The sequence below is a fragment of the Lichenostomus cassidix genome, chromosome 1 (assembly GCF_008360975.1).
Source record: "Lichenostomus cassidix isolate B80296 chromosome 1, HeHo_3.0, whole genome shotgun sequence".
NCBI classification, from domain to species: Eukaryota; Metazoa; Chordata; class Aves; order Passeriformes; family Meliphagidae; genus Lichenostomus; species Lichenostomus cassidix.
Genome location: NC_139479.1, coordinates 98698239 through 98724368, shown reverse-complemented (window position 1 = coordinate 98724368; position 26130 = coordinate 98698239). Strand labels below are relative to the sequence as shown.

At 37.8% G+C, this 26130-nt stretch overlaps 1 protein-coding gene across 5 annotated transcripts in view; it reads right to left on the bottom strand.

The window, feature by feature from the left end:
- Positions 1 to 25858, bottom strand: part of MAP3K7CL (MAP3K7 C-terminal like) — a 33455-nt gene extending 7597 nt beyond the window's left edge. Inside the window, exons 1-6 of one of the 5 annotated variants that reach the window (XM_085073596.1) lie at positions 24092 to 25858; positions 21881 to 22020; positions 21618 to 21678; positions 21255 to 21363; positions 13206 to 13264; positions 4247 to 4362 (exon numbers count right to left, since the gene is read on the bottom strand). In XM_085073596.1, the coding sequence (XP_084929722.1) occupies positions 4247 to 4362; positions 13206 to 13264; positions 21255 to 21363; positions 21618 to 21635 (302 nt within the window). In that variant the 5' untranslated portion in view covers positions 21636 to 21678; positions 21881 to 22020; positions 24092 to 25858. Of the gene's footprint in view, positions 1 to 4246; positions 4363 to 13205; positions 13265 to 21254; positions 21364 to 21617; positions 21771 to 21880; positions 22021 to 24091 lie in introns of those variants that run through there. The other 4 variants (XM_085073634.1, XM_085073606.1, XM_085073615.1 and 1 more) reach the window with 4 other exon arrangements.
- Positions 25859 to 26130: the final 272 nt, after the last annotated feature.

Genomic DNA, 26130 nt, shown 5'->3' with positions numbered 1-26130 from the left:
TTGAGTAACTTCTTTTCCCATCCTTATTTGCTTTGTCCTTTGATTTTCCCTTTTTTGAAACTGCAACCTCTCTTTCTCACTCACATTTCCCATTTTCCTGTGAAATACTTGTCTTCTCTCCTACTCCCAGTCTAGTACATTCTCTTGCCCTCTATGGTGCACAAAAGAGAAAGAGCAAGTAAGCTTTGCTCTTGCCTTCATGAAAAGCAACTCTTGTCAATTTCAATTCACTGTCATTTTACTTTGGCTATACTTGATGCTCACATTACAGGTCAAGCTACACAAAAATAAAAGCCTTTGAAAAGTTGTAAAAGATTCAGTATTTTAAATTTTTTTAAAAAAAATGTTTGTCAACTTTCTGTTTCTTAAAAAACCCCAAAAAATAAAGGAATTATTGAATGTATGAAAGGTTACATTGAACTTTGGAGGTTGGAACAAAGATTGTTTGCAGTGGAGTTGACTCTATTAATTTTTTTTTTTTTTTTTTGCTAAAGAGCTCTAATACCTGTACAGATATTTATGTCAGATTAACATTATTTCTTCCTCCTAGCCAGCAAATAAAAAATACTTGCTCAATCCATTTCCCATTTTTTCCTGTCAATCATAGCCTTCAGCATTCTCTGTGTAGTATCAGCAAGCACCACTGGTACAGACACTGCCAGGTGGGACCTGCCACTGGAATTACACATGTGAATTGATCTGTGGAGAGAAGTTGGGAGCACTGGCAAGGGTACTCATTCAACAACACTTAGGATTGCCTTTGGTAGAAATGTACACTGAAAAACACTATAAAAGCTGTTTGTTCCCAGTAGAAGGGACGAAACTTGATCATTGACCATTTTACCAAAATAATATTTAAGAGAAATAGAGAATAGATAGCATGTGTAGTAGGCAATTGGGAATCTTCAGTTCCATACATTCAAGTTCAAATGTAGAAGACACCCCGAGCAGCGACAAATCATAAAGCTCCATGTTTTCAATTTGATTATAATTGGTTTTGAGGCTAAAAGCTTGTGCATCTCTTTAGGCTTTTTAGACAAGTCAAAGCATCCTTCCCTTCTAAGAATGGAACACCCAGTACTTCCAGTGGTGGGGCTGCCAGGGCTCTCTGGGCAGTCAGTTGCAGTGCCCCAACATCCTCACAGAGAAGAATTTCTTCTTAATATCCAATCTAAACCTACTCTCTGCCCATTTAAAACCATTCTCCCTTGTCCCATCTTTATATGCCTTTGTAAATAGTCTCTCTCCATCTTTCTTGAAGACTCCCTTCAGGTACTGAAAAGCCACAATTATAAGATGTATATATGAGTATATACATATATAAGCATATACACGTATATAAGTATAATGTATTTTATAGATATATATGTAGATATATATGTATACAATGCAAAACATGCATGCCACCCCAGCCATTATAATCCACTTTTCATTCAGTATATGCTACTCCCTAAACTACTTTTAACTCTCAAACTGTAAGTGCTGAGAATGTTTTCAGACATAAATCAGTGAACACTAGATCAAAACTTTCTTTTACTTCTCGCTTACACCTTTGCCTCCACACTTATACTCCCTTTCTATCTAGTTTTAGATAAAAATTAAGGGTAATATGTTCAGGTTAGTTTGCTTACATGTGTGTAAAGTTACATGTATCCTAATGACTTTCTAATCCACCCTTCAGTTTCAACCAAACCTCATGTGGTGAAGAGGTCCCAATTAGTTTCTGGAGGCTTTAATAAAAACAGACTGCTACAGAAAGGAAAGATACCCCATGGGGGAAAGGCAGTCTCATGAAACCTGCTCCTAAATGCTACAAAATGGATAATCTACCTGGAGGGGAGGATTATAAACAGTCCACATCTGGAGAAAAAATATCTTCAGTTGGCACTTGCGGCTTGTTAAACCTCAAAATCAGGCAACCACAGTGCACAAGCCTGTAGGAAATGAAACATCTTTGATCCCAGTGCTGTAGGATCACTTTTACAGATTAAGAGACATGAGAGGTATGAAGGGTGCTGCCCTGACATTTGTCATGTTTAGGCATTTCACAGGTGTACAGCATGTGAACACAAGGCCTCAGATATGTAATTAGAGGACACATAAGAGTCCCAACAATATAATTCCATTTGTTACCTTATTCAGCCACTTTTAACATATGTTTGCTGCGGCATGGAATTCACAGAACAGGCTCAGCAAAGACAGCAGTGGTGGAAGCTTCCTGATATTGTTCCACTGTTGGCACCCACTGGTGGAATGAAGGAAAATCCCAGCCTGAAGCCTTTTAATTCATCCAGGATAAGCACCAGTGAGAGGCTGACCTCTGGGCTCAGAGGTAGATTAGGATAGTTGTGAGCTCAGGTAAATAATTTTGTGCATGTACCTGCCCTTCTCAAGAAGCAAACCATTTCTAATTTAGCTAGTACCACAGACCCATAGATTAAAAAAAGTGCATTCAAACAGCATTTTTTTAAATTCCAGAAAGTGCAAAAACATACATGAATGTCTCCTTTTCATGGGCTCCAAGCATTCTTCATAAATAGGCATAACTAATTCAGAGATGTGCCAATAGTAATAATGGATTTATATAAGTGGACTCTAAAAACCAAATGATTTAAGGCTGCCTGTGGGTTTTATACAACTAAAGTTAAGCACTTAAACAACTGTTTAATATTTCATATTGTGCTTGGATTTTCAGAGTAGACACATGGTTTCCACTGAATTGATTGCTAAATAGCAATCAATGCTATTTATCAATGTAAGCAGCTTATATTAGACAACCAAATTGAAAAATCTTCACAAATTTTTTTCAACTATCTTCTCATCTTTTTAAAAATACCAATTACTTTTGATTGGCCAAGTTCAATTAATGATTAATCAAATGCAAACACTGTAATGTCATGCTTTTTCCCATTACATTGGACATATTTTTTAGCCTTTTGCCAGACTGTCAGCATTGGAGTGCCACACAGGTCCTTCAGTGAAAGGGGATTTGTAATGGGAAACTTCAACTAGCTTTGACACTTTAGGCAAAATGTCACCATATTGTGCCTATAGCCATCAACCCCGATAAAGACATCTCACTTTCTTATCCTGCATAGTTTGGATTCAGGGAGTTCTGTGGCCGTCTTGTGAGACTACAGGATTTCAACAGTTTCCCTCCCATCCTCCTGCTTCTCCAGCTGAAGATTCCCATGGATGCAAACATAGCTGAACTGCAAGGTCAGCTGGGCAGAGATTTCACTACTCACCGACTTTCTCAGAATTTCAGGTTTCTGGTGGAAAGGGACCAACAGCCACAGAATGTGCTTTGCCATTTAATAGTTGGGCAAAAGATGACAGAGCTATGAGCAGAGGCCATAGACAAGAAAAAAAGTCTCCAGCTTATTCTCTTTGGGTATGAACATCTAAAGTGCCAATGTACATTGAACCAACATATAAAGAAACAAAGGGCCTCACAGAAACATGTTTACTTAATATTGTCAAGTATTCTAAGCCTAAATGAGGATCCATTTATGTTCTTCATTAAAGGGTGCAAAGTTCAACTGAAAAAAAATATTCCCTTGAAATTGAAAATGGGATATGCACCAGCTGAACTGGATTGTTATGTAACCTGGAGGCTGTCAATGAAGATTTTAAGAGACATCCACAAAGCTGAGGGCCCAGAACTATGACAGCCCTTAGTGGCCTCAGTTGATCCTATAGAGCAACGGCCAACTTGCTGTGCTCTACTGTGACCATCAGGCAGAGGTACCAAATCATAGAATCTTAGAATGGCTTGGGTTAGAAGGGACCCCAAAGATGATCCAGTTCCACCACCCTGTCACAGGCAGGAACAACTTCCACTGGACAAAGTTGCTCCAAGACCCATTCAACCTGGCCTTGGACATTTTCAGGGATGCGGCAGCCACAGCTTCTCTGGGCAGCCTGTGCCAAGGCCTCACTATCCTCACAATTTTTTCCCAGTTTCTTCCCAATATCCAACCTAACCCTGCCCTCTGTCAGTGGGAAGACATTCCCCCTTGTCCTGTCACTCCAGGCCCTTGTAAATAGTCTCCCTCCATCTTTCTTTTAGGCTTCCTTCAGATACTGGAAGGCCACAATTATAAGGTATGTATAAATAAATAAATATGTATATATAAGTCTATATGTATATAAGGCCAGACAATACAATGTTAAACCCTCATGTTTCAAACAGGATTTTACAAAGAGACTATACAACATTAAATCTTTTGGGAAAGTTACTCACTTTCTTTCTTCCAGCAGAGCAATTTCTTTCTTGACCTCATGGTACTCTTCTGCTATTTTGCAGTGCTGTTTATACACCTGCATAGATTCCTTAGAGTCATGACAAGGAGGCAGAGGCTTTAAGAAAAAGAAGAAGAAAAAAACCCCACTGTTTTTTGAATGAAATATTGGTTAAAACCTCACATATTTTGAAGGAGACAATATTTATCTAAATTCCTGTGAGAATACCTATTTTTTTCCCTTAACTGCAGGACATGGCCAACTATTGGTAGTGATGGCCTTTCATGGAAGGAAAAAACCCAGAACAGCTCCCTGCACAAGAATATGTGTAAAATTTCAAATATCGTCAGAATTTTCAGAACTCTCCTTGTGTAGCTTTGCAAAATATCCCTGAAGATTGTTCAAAGAAGGATTTCTCCCATATGTCACTCCTTTTCAGCTAGACTGATATGTAAATGCTAAAGCTGATGTGTTGGTCAGACCCATCACACATATAAGCATCTTTTCACTGCAGGAATCGACATCATTGCAGCAAGACCAACTTTTTTTCAATGCATACTGAATGTAATAAATATGGCAAATAAAACCACTCTGTCCTAGGACTCCTCATCTGAATTTCAGACAAGTTCTTGAAAATATATTTTGGTTAAATGTAGGTGCTTTTTTCTCCTTAAAAAAGAATGCATCTTTATTCAGGCTTCAGGCTTGATTGTCACATTTCAGTTATAAGACTTTCAGGAAGTATTTTTAAGTTATTAGCCATTAATCTATTGACTGTAAATGAACTCCAAATAGCATGATTGAGCCACCTGTTTGAAGTAAAAGGAAACACTTAAAATAGTTCTTTTACTGCCCAATTAAATAAAATCCAATTGCATGTCACAATATTAGTAGATTATTTTGCATTTCTTGCTGTCCTGCCTTGACTCTTTTGTGTAGTATAATATTCTCTTAATGACATTATTAGGGAAAAAAGCACAAGTAGTCAGAATGTTCCTATCTATAATCTTGTAATCCTTTCTTTTATTGAACGTGGAAATTTACATTTTACTAAACATATTCAGAGACAACATTTTTATCCAGGAGACAGGGTAAACTGGCTTAAGACACAACCCAAAGGACAGATGTAAGCAATGTATGGACCTTGCAAGTACTTGTACATGGCAAGTGATTCCTCACTGAAATTTTAACACAGACACTCATTTTCCATGTTCTAAATGTAAAACTGCTGCAGCAATATTGTTTCGCAGCACATTGTTTCATTCTCCCTGATCTTGGAGATTTTGGGAATCCAGGGTAAGGCAGCCCATTAGTTGACAAATCTAATCCCTAGGAAAGGGCTTTTAATTGCATTTCGATGTGGATGAGCAATAGCACCATTCATATAGCCACTCAAATAATAAGCATAAATTTAACAAGACTGAATATAGAAGTCTCAGAGCTCTAATCCAAGAATGCAGGGATGAGCCAAAGCAGCATCTCTGCTATTTACCAGAGATCAGCCACCAAGTGTGTCACAATAAAACATTTTTTTTTTTTACCAAGGGGAAAGTCCCCAAACACTCATACTTCAAAAGAAAAACACAACAAAACAAAACAAAAACCACCTTGGATTTGCTTCCAACTTAGTTCCCACTAATCTAGCTGGTTTAAATGAGTTTAAAAATTAAAACAGTGTTCAGTTTCTATATTCCAGCTTCCCACTCAAAAGATATATATAGAGAGCTAAAAATTATCTAGTCATGCTGAAACTTAGATACTAAGTTCCACTTAGAACCAGTTGCTGATTTTGAAACCCCTTCCTGTTGTTTTCTCTTCAGTGACATTTTTTCTTACACTTAGCACTTAAATTTTCTTAGCACTTAAATTAAATTTAAAATAAATTATACAATCCGTTTACTCATTTTCTGTTCATAAAATTCTTTCCAATCTTGTCTCATGGTATTAAGTGCTATATCAAGAGCTTTTCTAATTTTGATTGTGTTTCCGAATGACTAGATAGAATATCATTGAATCATGTCAGAGTGGTTTGGGTTGGAAAGGACCTTAAAGAGCATCTAGTTCTAACCCCTTTGCCATGGGCAGAGTCACCTTCCAGTAGACCAAGTTGCTCCAAGCCCCGTCCAGCCTGGCCTTGAGCACTTCCAAGGATGGGGCAGCCAGAACTAGAGAATTTGGTTTGCCTCCCTGTAATTTGGAAATTTCTAAGAAAGGTTTCAGAGATGGTATCTACGGTGTCCATACGAGTAATTTCTAGCCAGTAGGATATGAAACAGGCTTATTTGGCAAACACCTTCTACTGCAATAACATGGGAAAAGGAGAGATACAAGTCTCCATTCCATCTGGAAGGGCTTTTTTTACATGTCGGTGGCCAGGCAATGGGAAGTGCTGCAGATACTACCTAATGGCATTCCATTTAGTCTGTATAATATTTTTATGTTAAGAGATCGCTAGTTTACCAAGGTGACTAACTACAGAAAGCCTTAATAAAATTCAATCTGCAGTATGGTTTTTTTTTTAACAGCCATACTTTAACTTCCTCCTAGGACAGTCTGAGCTTGCTACTTCATGAAGTACCTTGCCTGTCCAAAAATTAATATAAATAAAAGCATACCTGCTAGACAAGCTAAAAACATCCCTGCCAAAGTAAACTACATTTAATGGCAACAGTTGCTGCTTTTAAACCTGTTTATTTCAGGCTTCAGTGTCATCCACTCTCATTTTTCTGTGCTGGCAAAATATGCACATGTAGCATCTCTGATTTTGTTCACAAAGCTTGTACAATAGCTACAGCTGTAAGTTATACTGGTGGTCTATCCTATTATGCCTGATTTTCAACAAGGTCTGATTTTTCCTTGTATTTTCCATAACTGTAACTTTGGCAAATGTTCTACAGAATCCAGCAAGTAGACGCTAAAAGATCCTTTTATAGACCATCCTGCAACTGCACAGATGTATGTAGATCTTTACAAGACATATACACTGTTTATTTAGACTTTTGTTTGGAATCCAGGTATGAAAGATGCTGGAAGATGGCATACAAAGTAAGTTAACTAAGAAACAGAAAATCTCAGAAAGGTTTGGGTTGGAAGGGACCTGCTTTCCTTGTAGGAGAGGTGCACCTTTCCTCTAATCATTCCTCTTCTCTGCCTGGTTTTTATTGAAGGAGGTCTTCTAAATGAAATCTTTGCTGGAGGGACACAGAATGGCAGTTTTCAGGTTTGGTTGGTTTTTTTTCTTCACTCACATGACAAGTTCTTTTGCCTTGCCATATGAATATCAGCATTCTATAGCCACAAAAGCTGTATAGTTGACAGTGCCACTCAACCGTCCAAAAACTTTAAAACAGTTAATTTTTTAATTCATGGTTTTTAAAACATGGTTTATTTGCATTTACATTTAACTGTGAAAAAAAATTAAAACTTTCTCTTGAAAAGGTTGAAGTTTCAAGAAAAAAATTGTATCAGGCAGTTTTGCCAGCTCATGAGAACTTGTCTAGAAGTCTTCAGCACTGGTGTAAATAAAGAGCACTTGCTTTTTGTAAATTCAGTAACTTTCAGCTAAACTCTCCTGGAAAACTCCCATGCCAATATTTTGAATGTGGCCTGTGTTCATTATATGGCCTTGTGCAGTCTTCTATGATGGAACAAAACACATTGTGCCAAGCAAAAATAGCACATTGCACCTACTTTTCGTTGCAAAACTGGAAGTCTTCCACCAGTTTCAGATGTCTATTTTAGGATATATCTAGTCTAGTCTAGTTTTACTATGAAAGTAAACAGTTCTCTTTCCTCCAAACAATTCAGATCAACTGGATGAGTGCAATTGTGAGTTTTGCTCTCCTTCTGGGGAGATTTTTCATTCTTTCCTAACTTTAATATGATGCTTTGAGTTGGTGAACATGTATGTCTTACATAATCTAAGACAATAGTTATCACAGCAGCATTACAGGAGACTTATCAAGTTCATAGGCAATCAAATCTAATTATAGAGTACCACAGGGCTCTAGGAATTCTCATGGAAATGAATATGTATTAAAAAAAATACAGCATCCTCTTTAAAACTGCAGTATACCTTTAAACCTTCTAAAATAAATTTGTGTGTCTAACAATAATCCTGCATTCAGTAGAAGCAATTAAAGTTCCAGAGTAAACAAGGTTTCTGCTAAATGCTTATATCATACACAACAAACTGCCCCTTTCATAACATTTTCATTGCTTATGTTATAGGCATTCTCCACTAAAGCAAGAAAAACTATCTTTTGACTTAACAAAGTGATGTTATAAATGATTGGAGCTTTTTCTCTATTGCAGCAGTTTCATAGTCATCTAACTACACAGATTTGTAATACAAAATATGACATAAATATCTCTCAAGCTCACAATTTCATGTGAAGAGACCACAGAATCATAGAATTGTTTTGTGCTGGAAAGGACTTTAAAGATAATCTCATTCCAACCCCCTGCCATGGACAAGGACACCTTCCACTAGACCAAGTTGCTCAGAGTCCTGTCCAACCTGGCTTTGAAAGATAAAGAATTATACAACACCTATGTATGCATATGTGACTTGTGTTCTTCCCTTTCCAGGATCAGACTCTCAGCTGGAATAAAGACTTTAATGGAATACAGAGAGATGAACTGACCAGGTCACAGGAAGAGTTGGAATGGGACAGACAACACACAGAGCATAGCAATGCAGGTACTTAACGTTAGACACCCTCCTCTCCATTCAGTGACCTGCACAACAAGGCCTTGGATGCTGATGTAGGCACCTAAATATGGCAGAAAACCCTTAGTAAAGTGTCTGTCAGAGAAGCCACGGTGCAGTTAATCAAGGAAGTGCCTTCCAAGGACCTGTTCAGCTTTTACACAAGGCAAAGGTTAAAGTTTCCCAGTGACAAAGCGACAAATGTAATGAGCATGCTCTTGCTGTATTACCCGCCATGCAGCTCACACATGGGAGGGGAGAAATTACACCAAAGCTCAAATAAGCAGGTATTGTTTGTCAGGGGGAAGAGAATAATTTCCAATACTGCAAACTAAAGGAATTGAAAGCAAGAAGTTTATTAATATGACTTTTGTTTCACTGATAACTTAGCAGGAAGTGTGTGTTTTTTGGGTTGTGTGTTGGTTTTTTTTTTTTTTTTTTTTGTAATAAAGCTGCAAATATAGCTTAAACTGCTCTGTTCTCATACGTAGGGCTTTCCTGTCTGGTTGACCACATATCAATTTTTATTTAGAGTAGTTGAGTTATTTTCTTACAAATTGCTTCTTGGAATGTGTAGAAATATGTAACATTCAAAAAAGTAATTTGAAAGTAAAACATGTTAGTCTGAAGCTAGCTAGTACATCACAACACACAGACTGATCATTTTTATTCTTCAGAATGAACCTGCAACTAGAACTGCCCTTTAGCAAGGGTCCTTATAGAGAATTAGCTTTTTTGCTAAGTCTCCTAGAAGGACCTCTCCAGGCAATCCCACCTCTACCTCTGTAGAGCTGGGTACTTGGACAGTAGGGTTTGTTACCCTGCCAAGGGAAGGCTGCACTGAACTTTGCCCTGCCATCGGATACTGCTGCCCAGGGAATAGGTATGGAAGGATTGTGGGAGGAAAAGTGGGACCACTAGGTAATTCTGCTCAAATAGCCAAGTTGTCTGCCAGAGCCTAACATGGAAGGACGAGGGCTTGAAGCCTAAAACAGAGGTGCAAATTGCTTGGTACTCAGGCTGTGGTCTGCTGCCTGCATGCATAGAATTCTAAGGCTGTGATTTTCCAAGTGACTCCGTGAACTTACATAGCTTTCAAGCTGCTTTCAAAATCCAGCTTAAAGATCAGCTAATTTGGGCTTTTTGTTTGTTTGTTTTTAAAACAGGTTTCAAAATTTTCCTTTGTATGCTTGAAATCTGAAAAGTTATTACTTTTTTTTAAAGGTGTCTATCATTATATAGCCACCTAACCTGCATTCTTTAAATAAAATTTTCCTTTGTATGCTTGAAATCTGAAAAGTTATTACTTTTTTTTAAAGGTGTCTATCATTATATAGCCACCTAACCTGCTTCTTTAAATAAAATTCAAATGTTTTTGACTGTATTTATGGCATAGTGATGAAAATCTTGTAGCTCTAAGATGTGATATTTTTATTATGAACATATGTACCAGCATTCTTACAAATTCAAGCATTTCAGGCTGCTATGGCACAGATGATTTAAAGGTTCATTTACACAACCCTTCATGTGTGCTGCTTTACATGAATGCACTTAGGGACAGAAATAAGCACGGATGGAATGACAAGGGACACAACCATTCAGTACTTTTGCAGGTCCTGGTGAGGCCCATGTTTACTTGTTTCTGTAATATAGGACCTACCTGTTTCAAAGCTAGCATGAATTGCAAGCACATACCATATGGTTCTGACAAACCCTCAGCAGTTTGGATTGTAGCAATTGAAAAAACCACAATTAATAAAAAAATGTAACTAGGTAAATGATAACTTTGTAACAGTTATTGCTTGCTGGAAATTTTAAAGCAGCATAAAAATATTGTAATTACATGAATAGTTAACACATGAAGCTGTTATCCAGATTGACAAAAGCAAGGAAATTCAAGTTTTCATTGCTAAATTTAAATGCAATGTTACTTCCGCATCAGCTCAGAACCCTGTGTTGACTTAATTGCCCTTGGAGGAACATTAAAGTCATCAAAATATAAATGTGCACATAAGCTTGAAAAGCCAAAGGATGAAGTGCTACCAGAAATTTTATAATCTTAAGTGGTTGAGTCAGACAGGTAGTTCTCATAAATTATCCTTTCAGATACCCTGATATTACCAAGAGAGTTTATGAAGGATAATAAAAAGAACGTTATCTGAATCAAAGCCTTTGATTGTTTCTTTGAATTTGTTATCATATTGAGATCATAAGAATAAAGTAGGTTCTCTTGAATAAAATGTCAAGTATTTAACAGACCATTAGGGTACACTGAGTGGAAACGTGCTAGTGTGTACTTAAAAACTTCTACTGAAGGGCTATTATTTATCCAGCACACTTGAATGCTTCCAGAGGATAATTTTCAGTCTATCATGAAATTCCATATTTAGAGTATATTACAGGTTCCAGAAATATGGGTCATAAAAGTCCAAATAAAAAAATCATACCTGGTCCTGTAGAGTATTTACATCTAATGTTAGTAATTTTTTTACGTACCAACAGCAGCAATAATAACCATACTTCACTCTTTCAGACCATTCTTCACCCACTGATCTTAATGCTCTTTGACAAAAAAGGTAAAAATTATTAACCTAATTTCAGATATGAAGAGAGGAAGGAAGCAACTCCAGGATTAGGCAATGTGTCACTGACAGAGTTGGAAACAAAATGCAGGTTCTCTACTTTCAATTCAGTGCTTCAGCCATGAAACATTATTGCTTTTCTCAAACTGAATTCTTCCGAGGGAAAAAAAAAAACCCAATTACCTTTGCTGCACTGGAAGGTTAGTGGAAAAAAGAGGTCAGCATACTACCCTGTTCCTTTTGTCCCAGATCTTAAGATGTTACTCACTCCTATTTAGGCCTAAAGAACCTGCCCATATTCCCCTGTACTCAGCACTGGTGATGCTGCACCTGTAGTACTGTGTCTGGTTCTGGGCTCCTCAGCTCAGGAAGGACCTTGAGACACTTGAACGTGTCCAAAGGAAGGTGACGAGGGCTTGGAGCACAAGCCCTACAAGGAATGACTGAGGGAGCTGGGGTTGTTTAGCCTGGAGAAAAGAAGACTCAGAGGAGACCTTATCCTCTCTACAGCTACCTGAAGGGTGGTTGTAGTAAAGTGGGGGTTGGTCTCTTTTTCCAGGCAGCAACTGACAGAGCAAGAGGACAGAGTCCCAGGCTGTGCCAAGGGAAATTTAAGTTGGATGTCAGGAAAAAGGTTTTTACTGAAAGAGTGACAAAGTTCTGGAATCGTCTGCCCAGGGAGGTGGTGGAGTCACCATCCCTGGATGTGTTTAAAAAAAGATTGGATGTGGCACTCATGCCATGGTATAGTTGAGGTGGTATTAGGGCATGGGTTGTACTCAGTGATCTTGAAAGTCTCTTCCAACCTGGTGATTCTGTGATACTCTCAGGATGAGAGGCATAGAGTAAGAAGAGTCTCTGTCATCCTCCATTCCTTTCTCAGTCATTCATTTGATGAGAGCGGCAGGACAGAAAGTCAGTCCTTGAAGTCAGCAGCTCTCTCATGCTGTGTCATGGTACAGGAAACACAACATTATTGGACAACTAATGGTCTGCTAATGCCTTTCTCAATTTACAGTCAGGAAACAACTGCCTTCCTAGTGAAATATCAGGGGAAGTCTAAATGCTCCTGGGAAAACAGATCATCTGAAGTAGTCTACAAAAGGCAGCAAAAACTCTCAAACCACCACAGAGGAAATAATCCCTGGATGCAGAATTAGCTTTGTGTGTGGTGAACCATGGAGCTGTGATCAAATGCTCACTGTCCAGTATATTGGGGGCCCATAATCCAATGCTGACAAATCATACTGGTCACAAATGGATTCTCTTGGAATGCTTCTGAGAAAACTGATTTTATCAGTCATAGCACAGCCTGCAGGCATGAGAATATATAATACCTGGCTCACTCCTTCTCCCATCAAATGAACAAGAACTCTCTTCATTGCAGTGCAGCAGCACTGCAGGAATTGCACAGAAAGTCTTAAAAGCAGGTGAGATTGTTAAAATAGTAATTTCCCTGCAATTGGACTAAAAATGTCAAATTAAATTTTCTGTGGATCTTGAAAAGACAATGTTTTCTTCTATGGATATATATGGTCTTAATAAATATTAATAGGCTAGAAAAGCACCACTAAAAACTTTCACCTTAGTGTAACAACTGGAGGCTTTTTATAACAACAAATATAGTGAATGTGAAGTAGAACTGTCGTAACAGAAGAAAAGTTTACCTGCAGCTGCTGATCTAGTTCTGGAAATGCCAAAGAGAAGTTTTCAGGGGAAGCATCATCTAAAAGGTAAACACAATGTTAAAAGTCAATGTCTACCAAAGAGGGCATTTCAAGTAATCTATTTGATGAAGTTCCATATTGCATATATTGACATTAATACTGGGATACTGAAAACACCACCACATCTTATCTTTTGCATTTGAGATGCCTCAGCAGAATCCTTGAAAATACTAGTGGGTTGGCAATATGAAAACTTTACATTCTGGAAATAACGAAAGTCTATTTTGCTTTGCAGTGATTAAGAAACGAGGCAGTTAGTCCAGTAGAACATGTGATGATTTGATAAAACAAATAAATCCAAACTGTCTTTTTTCCTGAACTCTCTCCATTACACTGCAAAGTAAAGGACTGTCTTAAAGGACTTTAACCTCTCCATTGCAACCCTTATGGGCTGGAGTTAGTTCAGTCATGACAACAAAACAACCTGTTTCTATTTTTCTGTTTGTTTGTTTATTTTTAGTACAGCCTTCCAGCAAAGGTGGGACAGACTGTGCCAGTTATGTCAGGGCTGTGATGTGGACACCTGCCCACTAGTAGCTGGACTGAGATCAGAAATATGAATCACACTTGGTAGCGCCACTGCAATATTTCTTTCTCAGTGACTTTCACACTCTCAGTTTTGCATTGGATTGTGATGACTGTTTATTCACGTTACTACAGGTTATGGGAGGTGAGGAGAATGTTACTATTAGCTTACAGTCAGTTATTTTTAATGTCTCAAAATTAAATAAAGATGGCTCTTACAGGAGAAAATTGCTAACACAGTTCAGACGCTGCAGACTGCTGTGTACTTGTAGACTTGTACACAGCAACAAAACCCCAAAAAGATCAAGACGACCTCACATCAAAGCAGGATTCTAAACAAGTATAGACTAGGATCTAAATTATTTGTCAAATATTTGATATCTCTTTCTCCTTGCCCCTGTGGTTATACAGCAAAGGCGGTTGGGGGAAAAATAAATAAGCCACCTGATCCCATGAAAAAGAAACATATTGGCTAAAACATGGTCAGAGCTTTGCTTAATAACATAGCTAGAGCTTGGCGGCCTCTGGGAAGAGATGCTCAGGGATGAAAAAAGATACAGTGATACAAAAGCAAAAGCTCTTGAACTTCCTCAGAAAACCAAGTGAAGTTCCCGTATTTTCATAGAGTAGTTGTCTTGCTAGCATTAAGAAAAAATCATACCCATATCATGTGATTGTCCCCCTTCTTTTTTCCCACCATATGCCAAGCATGTCCATTCTGGAAAATACTTAAATTGCTTTAATTGTATAGAACTGTATGATGCTAATATGCAAGTATTTACCTTTAATTTGCTATTGCTTTCTTGTACAATATATAAATAGAGTGATATGCTAAAAGAAGAAAGATGAATCATATGGCAAGGCTAAAAGGAAGGACAGACTAAGACTCAGTCCGACCAGGGCTACAGCTGCCCTACAAGTATTTGGCTGAATAGCTGTTAAATATTCTGACAGAGATATTGGACCAGAGTAATGGATGGCAGTTAAACTGCTATTTGTTTTGACAATTCCAGCGCTACAGTCTTTGGTACAGTATCTTTAAGGAGGGATACTGAACATTTTTAAAATTAAGAAAAACATAGTGAACACATCACTCCAAATTATTTTTAAAAATTTTGAAGAAACATCAGACAGTAATTACTTTTTCAGGGCATCCATCAACTATTAATAAGAAAATAAAATTAATGCAGTGTCAGAATATTGGAAAATAAATTGGATTATACTAAAAAAAACAATAAAAAAGTTTGGAAGTACTTTATAAAGGATGGAATAGAGAGAGAAATTAATGTAGAGGAAATCCTTTCAATAAACAGATGTTCCCTGCTTATTTTTTGAACTCAAGTGACTGAGTCAATGGTACTAAAAATAGAATGTACTGGTATCCTAACCATTATGACATACCATAGTACATTTTATAATGGGCCTGCCCTAGCATCTATTGAACAGCTGCTAGGGTTTTTTTTAGTTACACTAGTATAAGATTTGTTTAAATCATCATTTGATGTGCAGAACATCATGGAGAAATGTTACGGACTTCAGTGTTTTGAAATTTTCCTGAATTCCTAATTCTCTTAGGCCCTTTGAGAATTTCAGCTGAAGTATTTAGCTTACAAAAATTAAACAAAATCCTCGTAGCTAACTGCAATCTTGTTTTCTACAAAAAGAACATAAAAAGGCTTTCCCCACAACTTTCAGTGGAATAAATTATTGCCTCAGATCAGTCTGTATTTCACTGTTGTCAAAGTAACAACCACAACAATAACAATAAAAATCACTTGGTAAAAATGAAACACTTTCACACAAGGGGAAAGCAAATGAAAGCAGTCATTCACCTCCAAAAACTTTTTTGAGGATGTTTCCAGAAAGTCAAGAGGAAAGATATAAACTCTTACTTTTTTTCCAAAGAATTGCTATTGCCCTTACAAGGGCTAATACTGGGTGTTACGCAGACCAGTCAAAATCACATTGACTTTAACCTTAAAAATCTATTGACTCTAAAAATGAGAAACAAGAAATGTCTGAAATGCCAATGAAAATATTCTGAAGATCAAAACACTCTCTAAACTATCTCCTGATCGGTGTTTATTTGCTACTCTACCTCTCCTTAAATAGAAAACAAAACTCTTAAATCCCTCGTTTTCTCCTTTTCTCAATTAATTATCAATTTTTGATGTGTGCTTAGATTATTACAAGGAATCACTGATATAATCAAAGACCCCTTTTATAATAAAGTTAGTGGCTTTTCTGTACCACAAAGCCCTGAAAATATCTAGGCTGATTCTTCACCAGCTACAAACAACATCTCATCCCTATAGTCACTATAAAGAAACTCATAAAGAAAAATTACTTATAATTCAAGTTGGATGTTGAAAACTTCTTTTGTTTAAAGACAAAAAATATTTTTTAAAAAATATTTTTTTAAAAACAGAGACAGCAACTCACTGCACCTGAAAATGAGTCAAGATTCTGGTCAAAAGGAAACAAGAAAGAAAGAAAAACATACACGCGTATATTATGGCCATCCCAGCAAACCCAACAACACTATTCTGTCATGTGAAAGAATCATGTCAGGGACTTCATTACAGCCCCCTAAGTTAATGTATCTATAACATGATTTCTAAATGAGTAGCATTTCCTAATTTCCCATAGATCCCAAATCTAATTTTGAAGTTCTATATTTAAAAATGCTCTAAAGACCTGTATCCTGGTTAAAACCCAAATGTTTTTAACCAAAGACTCAGCTCATGTGCATGAAATAGTGTGATTTTCATGTTTGTTTCATAAGGTTCACATGCTTGCTTGGCTTGCAGTTGAAAACTGTCATTGTAACAGAAAGCATCTGAACTCTAGGAACACTGACTGTCTTTGTACAAAAGGCTCACTACTTGCCCTGAGGCAGCTGATATAAGCTAATGTTGCACATTTGAGAATGAATCTTGATTTCTGGAAAGCTTCACTTATTTAATAATGTTCTGGCCTCCTGGAGATTCCAATATCCCAGACCTCCATCATGTAGTCAAATGAGGGAAATCCTTCACACGTTGCTGTCTGACTGACACAGAGTCTGGCACAATGAAGTGTAATACCCAAATCTTTTCCTGTATGGCTATTCCATTTAACTGACCTATGAGCTAAAGGCAACATATCCTTTAAGAACAACATCTGATTCACTTGCAGTATAATCTTGCAAATTTGTTTCTCTATGATCTTCACAAAGATAGATAGAAATAGAATACAAAAATTTGAATGCGTTGAAAGCACATTAAGGTTGCTAAGTCAAGCACGCAAAACTTAGGAAATGCCAATTACAGCTCTGCTTCCTTGAGTAACTGAGTTATGACCCAGTATTTAATTATACAGTCAGGTACTATTTTTTTCTCCTACATGTGTGTGGGCCAATGTATTCAGATCTCTTCCTCCTAAATTAAAGAATTAAATTGGTAACATAAGTAGGTCGCTATCCTGGAAGTGGATCGGCCCTTGCACAGGAAAAGTGCTCAAACTGAGCTAAGCACCACAACTTGCACCAACAACAGGGGCAAACTGGATGTCAGGGTCAAGTCTTGGCCCTGGGAGGGCTGTTAGATCCAGCAGCTCTGGGCCTGGATACTGACAGACAAGCATAGACTCATCAAATTCATCCTGGAAGGCTGTGTGGCTAAGTGACTGCGACTTGGCACTGCTCTGTGGAGCTCCAGGGCTTCTATTCACAGCCCTGCCTGACACGACCTTGCACAACCTCGCAGTTACCTCACTCGTAAAATAGTGGGGAACGGTCACTGCCTCACCCAGGAATAGGATGTGAAGGCTTGCTCAATAATAAGAGTTGTGGACCTCCCAAAAATAGAAACAGTCCATAACAGAAGAGGTAAGAGCAAAATCCTTCTACCTCATATACCCTCACTCAAGCCTAAGCATCTTCCCATGAATGTCCCTTTGAGGGTATCTCACCTGACTTTCCGTCTAATTCCCCAAGGACCAACCCCTGGAGGCTGGGTGTAGTTTTAGGAAATTAGCTCTGTAAATTTTAGGCATGTATTTTGGCAATCCTCACTGGTTTTCAATCAACCTGCTGGAAAGCCTCTGTTGCCATTATAACCAGTATGAGGGTGAGGTAGGAATTTGAAGGTTGCTTTTGAAGAAGCAATCACTGCAAAACAGTCTTGCATGATCCGCTAGAAAAGCAAATAATTCCTTGTAGTTACTAGGACAATGAGCATAAAGTGGAATAAAATAAGTAATTTTGCTATTCTTGCAAAAATCTGACACGGTTCCACTGTCTGTCAGGTTCATTAGAAGATGTACATTTTGCCTTTGTTGTCAGTGATTTTTCTGGAAAGTGCTATTAGAGGTAGATTAATTTCAAATAAAAGAACTCACTAACAATTTCATACCCAGTCATTCATTACCACATGCCATGAGCAGAACTTTTCAGCTAGATTCAAGCTTTTATTCTAGGAGGCAAGGTGATGAGACATGAGCCTATTAAATCTTCCCTTTGAACTATTACACAAAACAAATCCAGCCATCTAAATTCCATGAAGTTCATATATTTGTAAGTAAGATTGACAAAAATTTGGACACATTGAATTTCACTGGTTAAATGAAATTGATGCTGACAAACCACAATGAATTTTCAACTTCGGAACACTTACTTGAATCTTGGAACACCCTATTCAGTTCAAGCTGCATTAGTTTCCAAGTGATGCATAGCAGGTTGAAATACTGTTTCCAATACATTACTTTAAAATGGTACCTTAAGTCAAACTGTTGCAATACAGTGTGCAGACACACCCTGGGATATATGTGCTAGTGAACTTGAGTGAAAGAGCCAAACATAGACATCTACATATACAGGAATAAGAGATACACAATAAATGCTGCCTTCTTACGTAGTACCTGATGATGGGCTGCTCCTGAGACTTTTAAGGAACAGGTTACCCTGCTTTCACACTAAAAATACCTCACAAAGCTGGCTAGAATTTCAGCCATGAGGTGTTGACTGACAAATAATGTAATACAAATTATTTCTTGTACACTCAGGATAAGCCAGCTTTGGTCTTGTCGGTCAGTTAACACAAAGTAATTTCTTCTCATGAGTTGCAAGTAGTTTCTCCTTCCACTGCTCCTCACACCCAGTGCTTGGTTACAATCCTAGCCAGTGAGATAATCGCCACTCAGAAGAAACATTCCATTTCCTCTTTTTATATCCAGTTATGCTGTCAGTTCCTCCTAGTAAGCAGTTGCACAGCCCCCGGAAGGAGAATGCAGCCTTTCTTGGCAAAATGTGTCCCTGTGCCTTTCAAGTGAGGTAGAATTTAAGGAAAAGCTTTAGTCAGAGAGATTTCCTTGCCACTTAGCCCTTGCAAAGAATTTATTGTATCCTAGCAGTGCATGAGCCTCAGCTGATGCTTTACTATCACACATCAGGTAACTCCTGTTTGAACTGAAAAAAATATTCTTGTCAAGGAGAAAAAAAGGTGGGGGGGAAAAAAAAAAAAAGAGTAAGTAAAAAAAAGCACCTGCTATTGAATACCTAAAGGTCTATCTGTTGAATGCTTTTGTAGCTCATCTTAAAAAAAAAAAAAAAAGTGGTAAATACTTGTTTGTACTCTCCTGATTCAACTATGGCTTCTTGGAAATAAGCTTATTAAAAGCTTATTTCCTTTGCCTTCTTGAAATATATCAAACATAAAAATGCTTGAAATTCTTTTGACAGAGTAAAACAATAATGTTGGTTTAGACCTCCTGGTAGCCCCCAAAGGGATGTGATGCAGAGGGTAACATGGCACTCACTCTACTGGTTGCTATTTTTTTTATCAGTACTCATGAATATTCTAGATTGCATACTGCAGGAACACTTGTACATATACAATAAAGGATTCAAAATTTTAACAGTTTTAACATTTGGAATATTTGGAACAATTTAACTATATGTAGAAGAAAAATATTACCTTTCTCTAATTGAGTTTATTTTTGTAAACATTAAGAGAGAGGCTGGACTTACTAGCAGGATAAAAAGTAGAAAATAAAATATGATGCAATGTTAAGGAAGTTAGGCTTCCTGCCTTTCATGTCCCTTTCTTCCAAGCTATTCACAACCTTGTCATTTCCTACTGCCGTCTCTTGTCACAAACCACTCTGCTCTCTTTGATTTTCTCATAGTCTCAGCTTTCCCTGATTTATTTTTGGTATCTCACTTTAGCATTCTTTTTCAATAATTTGTAAGACCATTTCCCTTTCTTTATATCTCTCAGGACCTATTTCTGGCATAATTCCTGCAAGAAATTTACCATGTGACGGTATCTTAAGAGATGAGAATGATTCCTTAGTGCTTTCTGTAATAAATATGTAATTATCATGTTATTTTAATTCATGAAAAAGGGCACATAGATAATCACATATTTTTCTTTATATTCCTTGTCCCACTCTTTCTGTGTCACTCATCTTTATTAACTGAAAGTTAGGTTCAACAATATATGAAGATGTTTGGTTTTTTATTTCCTTGCTTAGGGGATGAGATTGTATTTCAGTATTGTAGCTGAAAATTAATAGTACACAACAATTAGCTAGGAAAGATCAAGCATATTCTAAAAAAAATTTTAAATAGAAAAATGCATTCAGTCTGCGATTCTGTTCACACAAACCTCAGGCAGCAAACTCACACATCATCCTACAATGCACAGAGTCCCATAAAGCACTCAACAGCAGTAGGTTTCAGTTATCCTTATACCTCATGCTATAAATACATCTCAGCCATGACTCCAGGCACTCACCTTTAGTAAAAGCAAGAGCCAAAATTTTTGGATGCTTTTCAGCTTCCCCTTTGCTTTATTTCATTCTGACTTCCACTGTTTGGCAACAGCTCTCTGGTCCTCAATAATATTGAAGGTTCGAACTACTAGTATTTATCTTCTCCAAAGGGTCCATGTGAATACAGGGTATGTCTGGGGAAATTAATGCTCCTCAGCACTAGCTGACAGGATAAACATCAATGAAATTTCTGCTGCTCTCTCAGAGCATGCCATGTGGGGCACCTGTTTCCTGAAACCTTTCACCAAGCTGGGCATGTGTGGCACTTTACAACCTTCCTGCTAGAAAGTCTCTTCCTGCTCTAGGCTCATCCAAATTTGTTCTTTTACTTTTCTTGTTTTACAGTTCCCTAAAATCAGACATAGTGCACATGCAGGCAAATTGGATAGTTAATTACAGTCCTAACTACATTCCACAAACCACTGAAAGAAAGCTAAGATTGAAACTGTCAATCTAGTGGGTTAAGTCTAATGAAATTGCTAATGGAAACATTAAAATTTATCAGACAGCAAAACTGGTCACACACTTCCACTCAGGAAAAAAATCCATCCATTACACTGGATTAGGTTTGATATTGTAAACACTGTTAAGTTAATGCAAAATTTAAAAGCCGTTATTTCATTGTGGTTTACTCCATAAATTAAACTGTACCTGGGGAATCATTCAGGCTGAAGGCAATTCGTACTGGCTTATCAGCAGGTACCCTGGCGGTGGTGATCATGTGGGCACTTGAGTCAATACTTTTACTTGTTTGTTCCAGCTGCAATAATACAAAAAATATATTTATTACAGAGCATGTGACATCATTCAACAAATGAGTTTTAATGCTTTTCATGCACTCACAGCTGCCTTTCCCATTCTAGCTAAGCAGTGCTTAGAATCAAAGTCAAGGGAGCGCCATTTCACTTCTCTATTTAAAATGAATTTAAGTGAAATTCAGTGCAAAGACTGCTTTATTTTTGCTATTTATAGATTAGAATGAACGATGGCAAAGGAAGCTGCCTCTCTTCTCACCTGCTTGCTCCCCGCCATTGCCCCTTCAGCAAGCCTTGACTCGTGGCAATGCTGCCTGGTTCTGAAGGTGAAGAAGGAAGAAGGGGTGGGGAGTTGAGAGTAACATGACCCCAAGCCTGCCCTGTGATTGGAACCGTGCACACCACTCCACATGGTGTCAATGAGGAGGCACTCATCCTCCTATCTTCCACCCATACTCCCCCAGTCCAATCATGCCAGCGAGTCACACATTTCATAACCAAAAATTCATGGGGTCTCCAAACCTTGGTGGTGATTCTTCAGTGGAAGCCTGTGCAGGTGTAGGGATCTGTCTGCATGGGTTTGGCTTCTGGGACCTTACTCAGTCCTCCCTCTTTCTTCTGAGACCATCAATTCCAAAAAGTGATTTTACTGTGGTGAAACCCTGTCCATTAAGAAAACTGCTAGTTCATTTCCAATATGGCACTAAAGAATTGTTGAGCAACCAAAGAATTAGTTACTTTTGATCTCTAACAGTGTAATTAAAACATCTCTGTACCCTGAAAAGTTGTACTCTGGGCTCTACTATGTATATTTAACCTTTTGAATGAATGGTTTTTGTTATACTCTATTGAATAGCTGAATGCAAACAATATTCTTGATTATCTAGCACAAAGCTGCTAAAATTCAAAGATATTAATCTTCTGATTAGCACCATGTGTGGTGAATGTGAAGTCGATGGGACTTTATGCATGCAAAAGATCTGCCCATAAAGAAATTATTTTAGGACTCTGGACTGCTATCCAGCATGCATTGTATTCATACCAACTATGTGGACAATTATGAGAGTAACTTTTAAATTACCATAAAAATTTCTTAGTCAATTAGAAACCAAATTCATCAGGAAAGTACAATGAATTTACTAATTTATTGTCAGCAGACAACAGAGCATTTAGCTGGTGAAAACAAAAGCCAGTTTCCTAAGCCAATAGTCTTGCAGTTTTTCAGTAAAGCAGCTATTGTATTGCATGGAAATTCTACCAAGTCATTCTAATTCATACTGAATTATTTGGCAGTCTTAAAAAGTCAATAGAACAGAACACTATTTCAGGAGTATACTCTTCCTTGGTGGTGCACCAAGTGCATCAAACACTTCTCTGGCATCATTGCCATGCAATCAGTGGAAGAGGATCAAATTTGCACTGGGTCCACTAATTTCAGTGTTTCTTATTTATTTGCTTTGTCTGTCTTGATATTCTGCTAGCAGAGTGATATGGTTAGTTGTTATTTGAAGTGCATAATCTTTTCGTAAAATAACAACAAACAATCTAAAATCCTTACTTTGGATAAATCTTATTTGAAGATGAAAGTGTCTCTTTCAGCTAGTATACAAAGGATATATGGGATGGTTCTTAATTCCCCATTCAAGACTCACAACATTTGAGCTGTTATCTATGGAGCAGAGGCAAAGAAAAGTCAAATAAATTGCAGCCATGTATGTTTTTGAATTCGGGAAAAGACACTTGGAGTCAACTGAAATATTTTATTTTGAAGTGCATTGCATCAGAGTAAATAACTTTTACCTTCTGAGCATGTTGATCTCTTCTCCACCCTCACTTCATATGAAACATCTGAGACATCTCATTGTTTTAAAAAAACAACAGAATTACTAATGCAAAATAATTTAACATATTTCCCTTTCATACTTCCAAGTACAAGGTAAAGAAAAAACCGCTCAGAATGAAGAGATTTTAAGTGATAAACAAATCCTCGAAACAAGGCTGTTCATTGTTCTGTGCTATTAGTACACTTACACTTTCCCTGATATCAATTTACTATCTCAAGTGGTCTTCCACACAAGAGTATACTTCACATTTCACATCATAATCTATGAAATTTAAGTGGTGCACTCTGTTAGAGATTTTACAGTTGCTGTAACAATATTGCTACAACAGTCTTATTTTATCTCAGTCACATACTCTGTGGTGTGTGATGTTTTTAAATTAACTCTTTTAACTATCTGCTCTGTAAGGGCAAAAATCAATACCCTTTCAGTAAGAAATGGTGAATTCTATCACAATACAAAAGAGAGTTTTAATTTTATTCCAATTCAGAAAAAAGAAATCTCATCTTTATACACAGTAATTACTCTGTTATTAATTTATTTTCATATTGTGTTTATCTCTTCGCTCCTTTTTGCGCCAAATCCTCAAGCTCTTCATCACAAAAAGCAACCACAGAGAACAGAGAGAGATGGAAGAACCCTGTGTGTAAGCAAGGTGATATTAGGAAACATGCAGAGGAACTGCCCCCTATTCCCCACATGCTTTCTCCATGAATGAAGAACAGAGATGATACAGAGATGAGTGGGTAACCTGGAATTTAATGAGATTTAATGAGCAGCTCTCTTCTTCCCAACAATTGCCTATAGAGCTGGCTGCTGTAAAAAACCTGCAGCAGAACTCAGATTAAATGCTGTAACAACTCTACGGATTTTTTCACACCTGTTGCCTTACCTCACTTAGCGGAGTGTCTGCACTTGTATAATCCAGGGCCAGCCACTGCCTCGGCTTGTCGTTTCCTTTATGGAGTAAAGCTTCAATAAAAGAAAAGGCTGCACCTGCTACATAGCAACAAACTGACAAGGTCTGAGAAGCTGAGACAGCTGTCAGGGCAACATGCTGCTACCTGCACTTCCCATAGGCTTTGCTGTCCCAAAAGATAACCCTTTTCCACTTTTCTCCACAATTCTGCTTTTCCTTCCTCTCCTTGCCAGGGATGACGGATTATGATGCTGTCACACTTCAGGGAGGAAAAAATCCTTTGGTCACAGGCATTAAGCAGCAAACTGTGGTGAGCCCAATATTTTTAATTCATTAGTCCTGGCAAACTTGAAATACAAACAGACTTGCTTCATAGGACAGGAATGTTTTCAGCATGACCCAATCAGTGTCTGTGTCTATTCCAGCAAACTGGCAAAGATAGCATGACTCCAGTCAGCAAAAATGTCTGCAGCTCCAATCAGCTTGGGCTGACACTGCCAACTTGGACTGGCTACAAGCACACTCTCAAATGATAGCAGTGACTATCACAGCTAACAACAACCGATGGGCTTGGCCTCTCAGACTTAGGTTCGTGTTGGCTTTGGCCAAGCCAGGCTTGTTTAAGAGCAGCCACTAGCCCTGCTCTTCTGAGGAGATAATAGGCAAATCTCAGAATGCGCAGGCTGTAAAAGAAGGTGCATTTATAGATCAGCTGGTGATGGCGCTGATAAATGAAGCTGACTCAATCAGAGATTTCACTGAACTTGGAGGATTTCCTAGTGTGATTTCAGAGAGCTTTTTTTTCAAACCACTGGCAAGCAATTTAATAGATAAATTTTGAAGTATTAAAGAAATTAATTTCTTCAGTTTAAATTTTTATTTTCTGTTGCCAGAAAATAAAAGTTTAATCCCTGTCACACAGATGCACTGCCTACATGACTTCTTTGATTGAGTGCTACCACTGTCATTAGAACAAATGGAGAAAAATGGAGAACAATTACAAAACGATTTTACAGAATATCTTTATTGTTTTGTGCCTGAAAAGGGGGTGTCCTTTTGTCGCTCAAAATGTATATGAAGGTATATTTCGTCTTTGAATTCCAAATGGAAATTGTTTATCTAACCCAGATCTGAATAGACACATTCCTGGATTCCTTTGGCTCAGCTGAAATGTAGAGAGGTTGCAGGACAAATAAAGACATAAAGGTCTGAAGTCAAAATTTCATCCTTCCTCACTCTCTCACCTTCTGGCCCTAGTCCAGGATTGAACTAACCGGGACAAAACTCTGGAAGACAGCAGTTGCTCTTGTGGCCTCAAAGGACCTTTTTTAAACTTCAAAATTATAAACTGCAAAAATATCCTACCCATACTGCCTTTACCCCAGCAATGAACTGGGAAGGCATCAGACAGCTACACCATTAGTTAAGTATCTCCTGAGGCTGTCTTTAACTGCAGTGGGATTTCAGAGCTCTGGCCCAAACAGCAAATGGAAAGCTGGATTTCATCTATGACTACACTGACTCTTTTCTCTTATCTTGATGTGTTTCTGAAAAGATTGAGGGTTCCTCCTTAATCGTCTCTTTTGGAAGGGGCAGAAGATGGATTGCCTCTGATCACAACCATTACTGCAAATAACATGCTACAGCTCAGTATTACCAGCAGTTGGTATTGATCTTCAGCTCCATGTCCAATTACTGTGAAAGTATTTGTTGGAAAATACAGAAAATCCTGGCTTCACTGGAGTCACAAAAAATACTCTGCATCAGTTTTCATGGAGCCGGGATTTTCCCCAAATCATAAGATACTGCTTTGTATGGACATATGGTATTTGGATGGTATGAGTGCCTTCGTTACATGCCATTACAGTAAAGCCTGAGAAACGCTCTCTACATATCTTAAGACAGGCAAAATTTTCAGTAGCCATGACAGCAATGGTCTTGGATGGAAATGATGTCTGAATAGGCCAGGGTGGTTTTTTCCCATGGCTCCAACACTCCACATTTTCAGACTG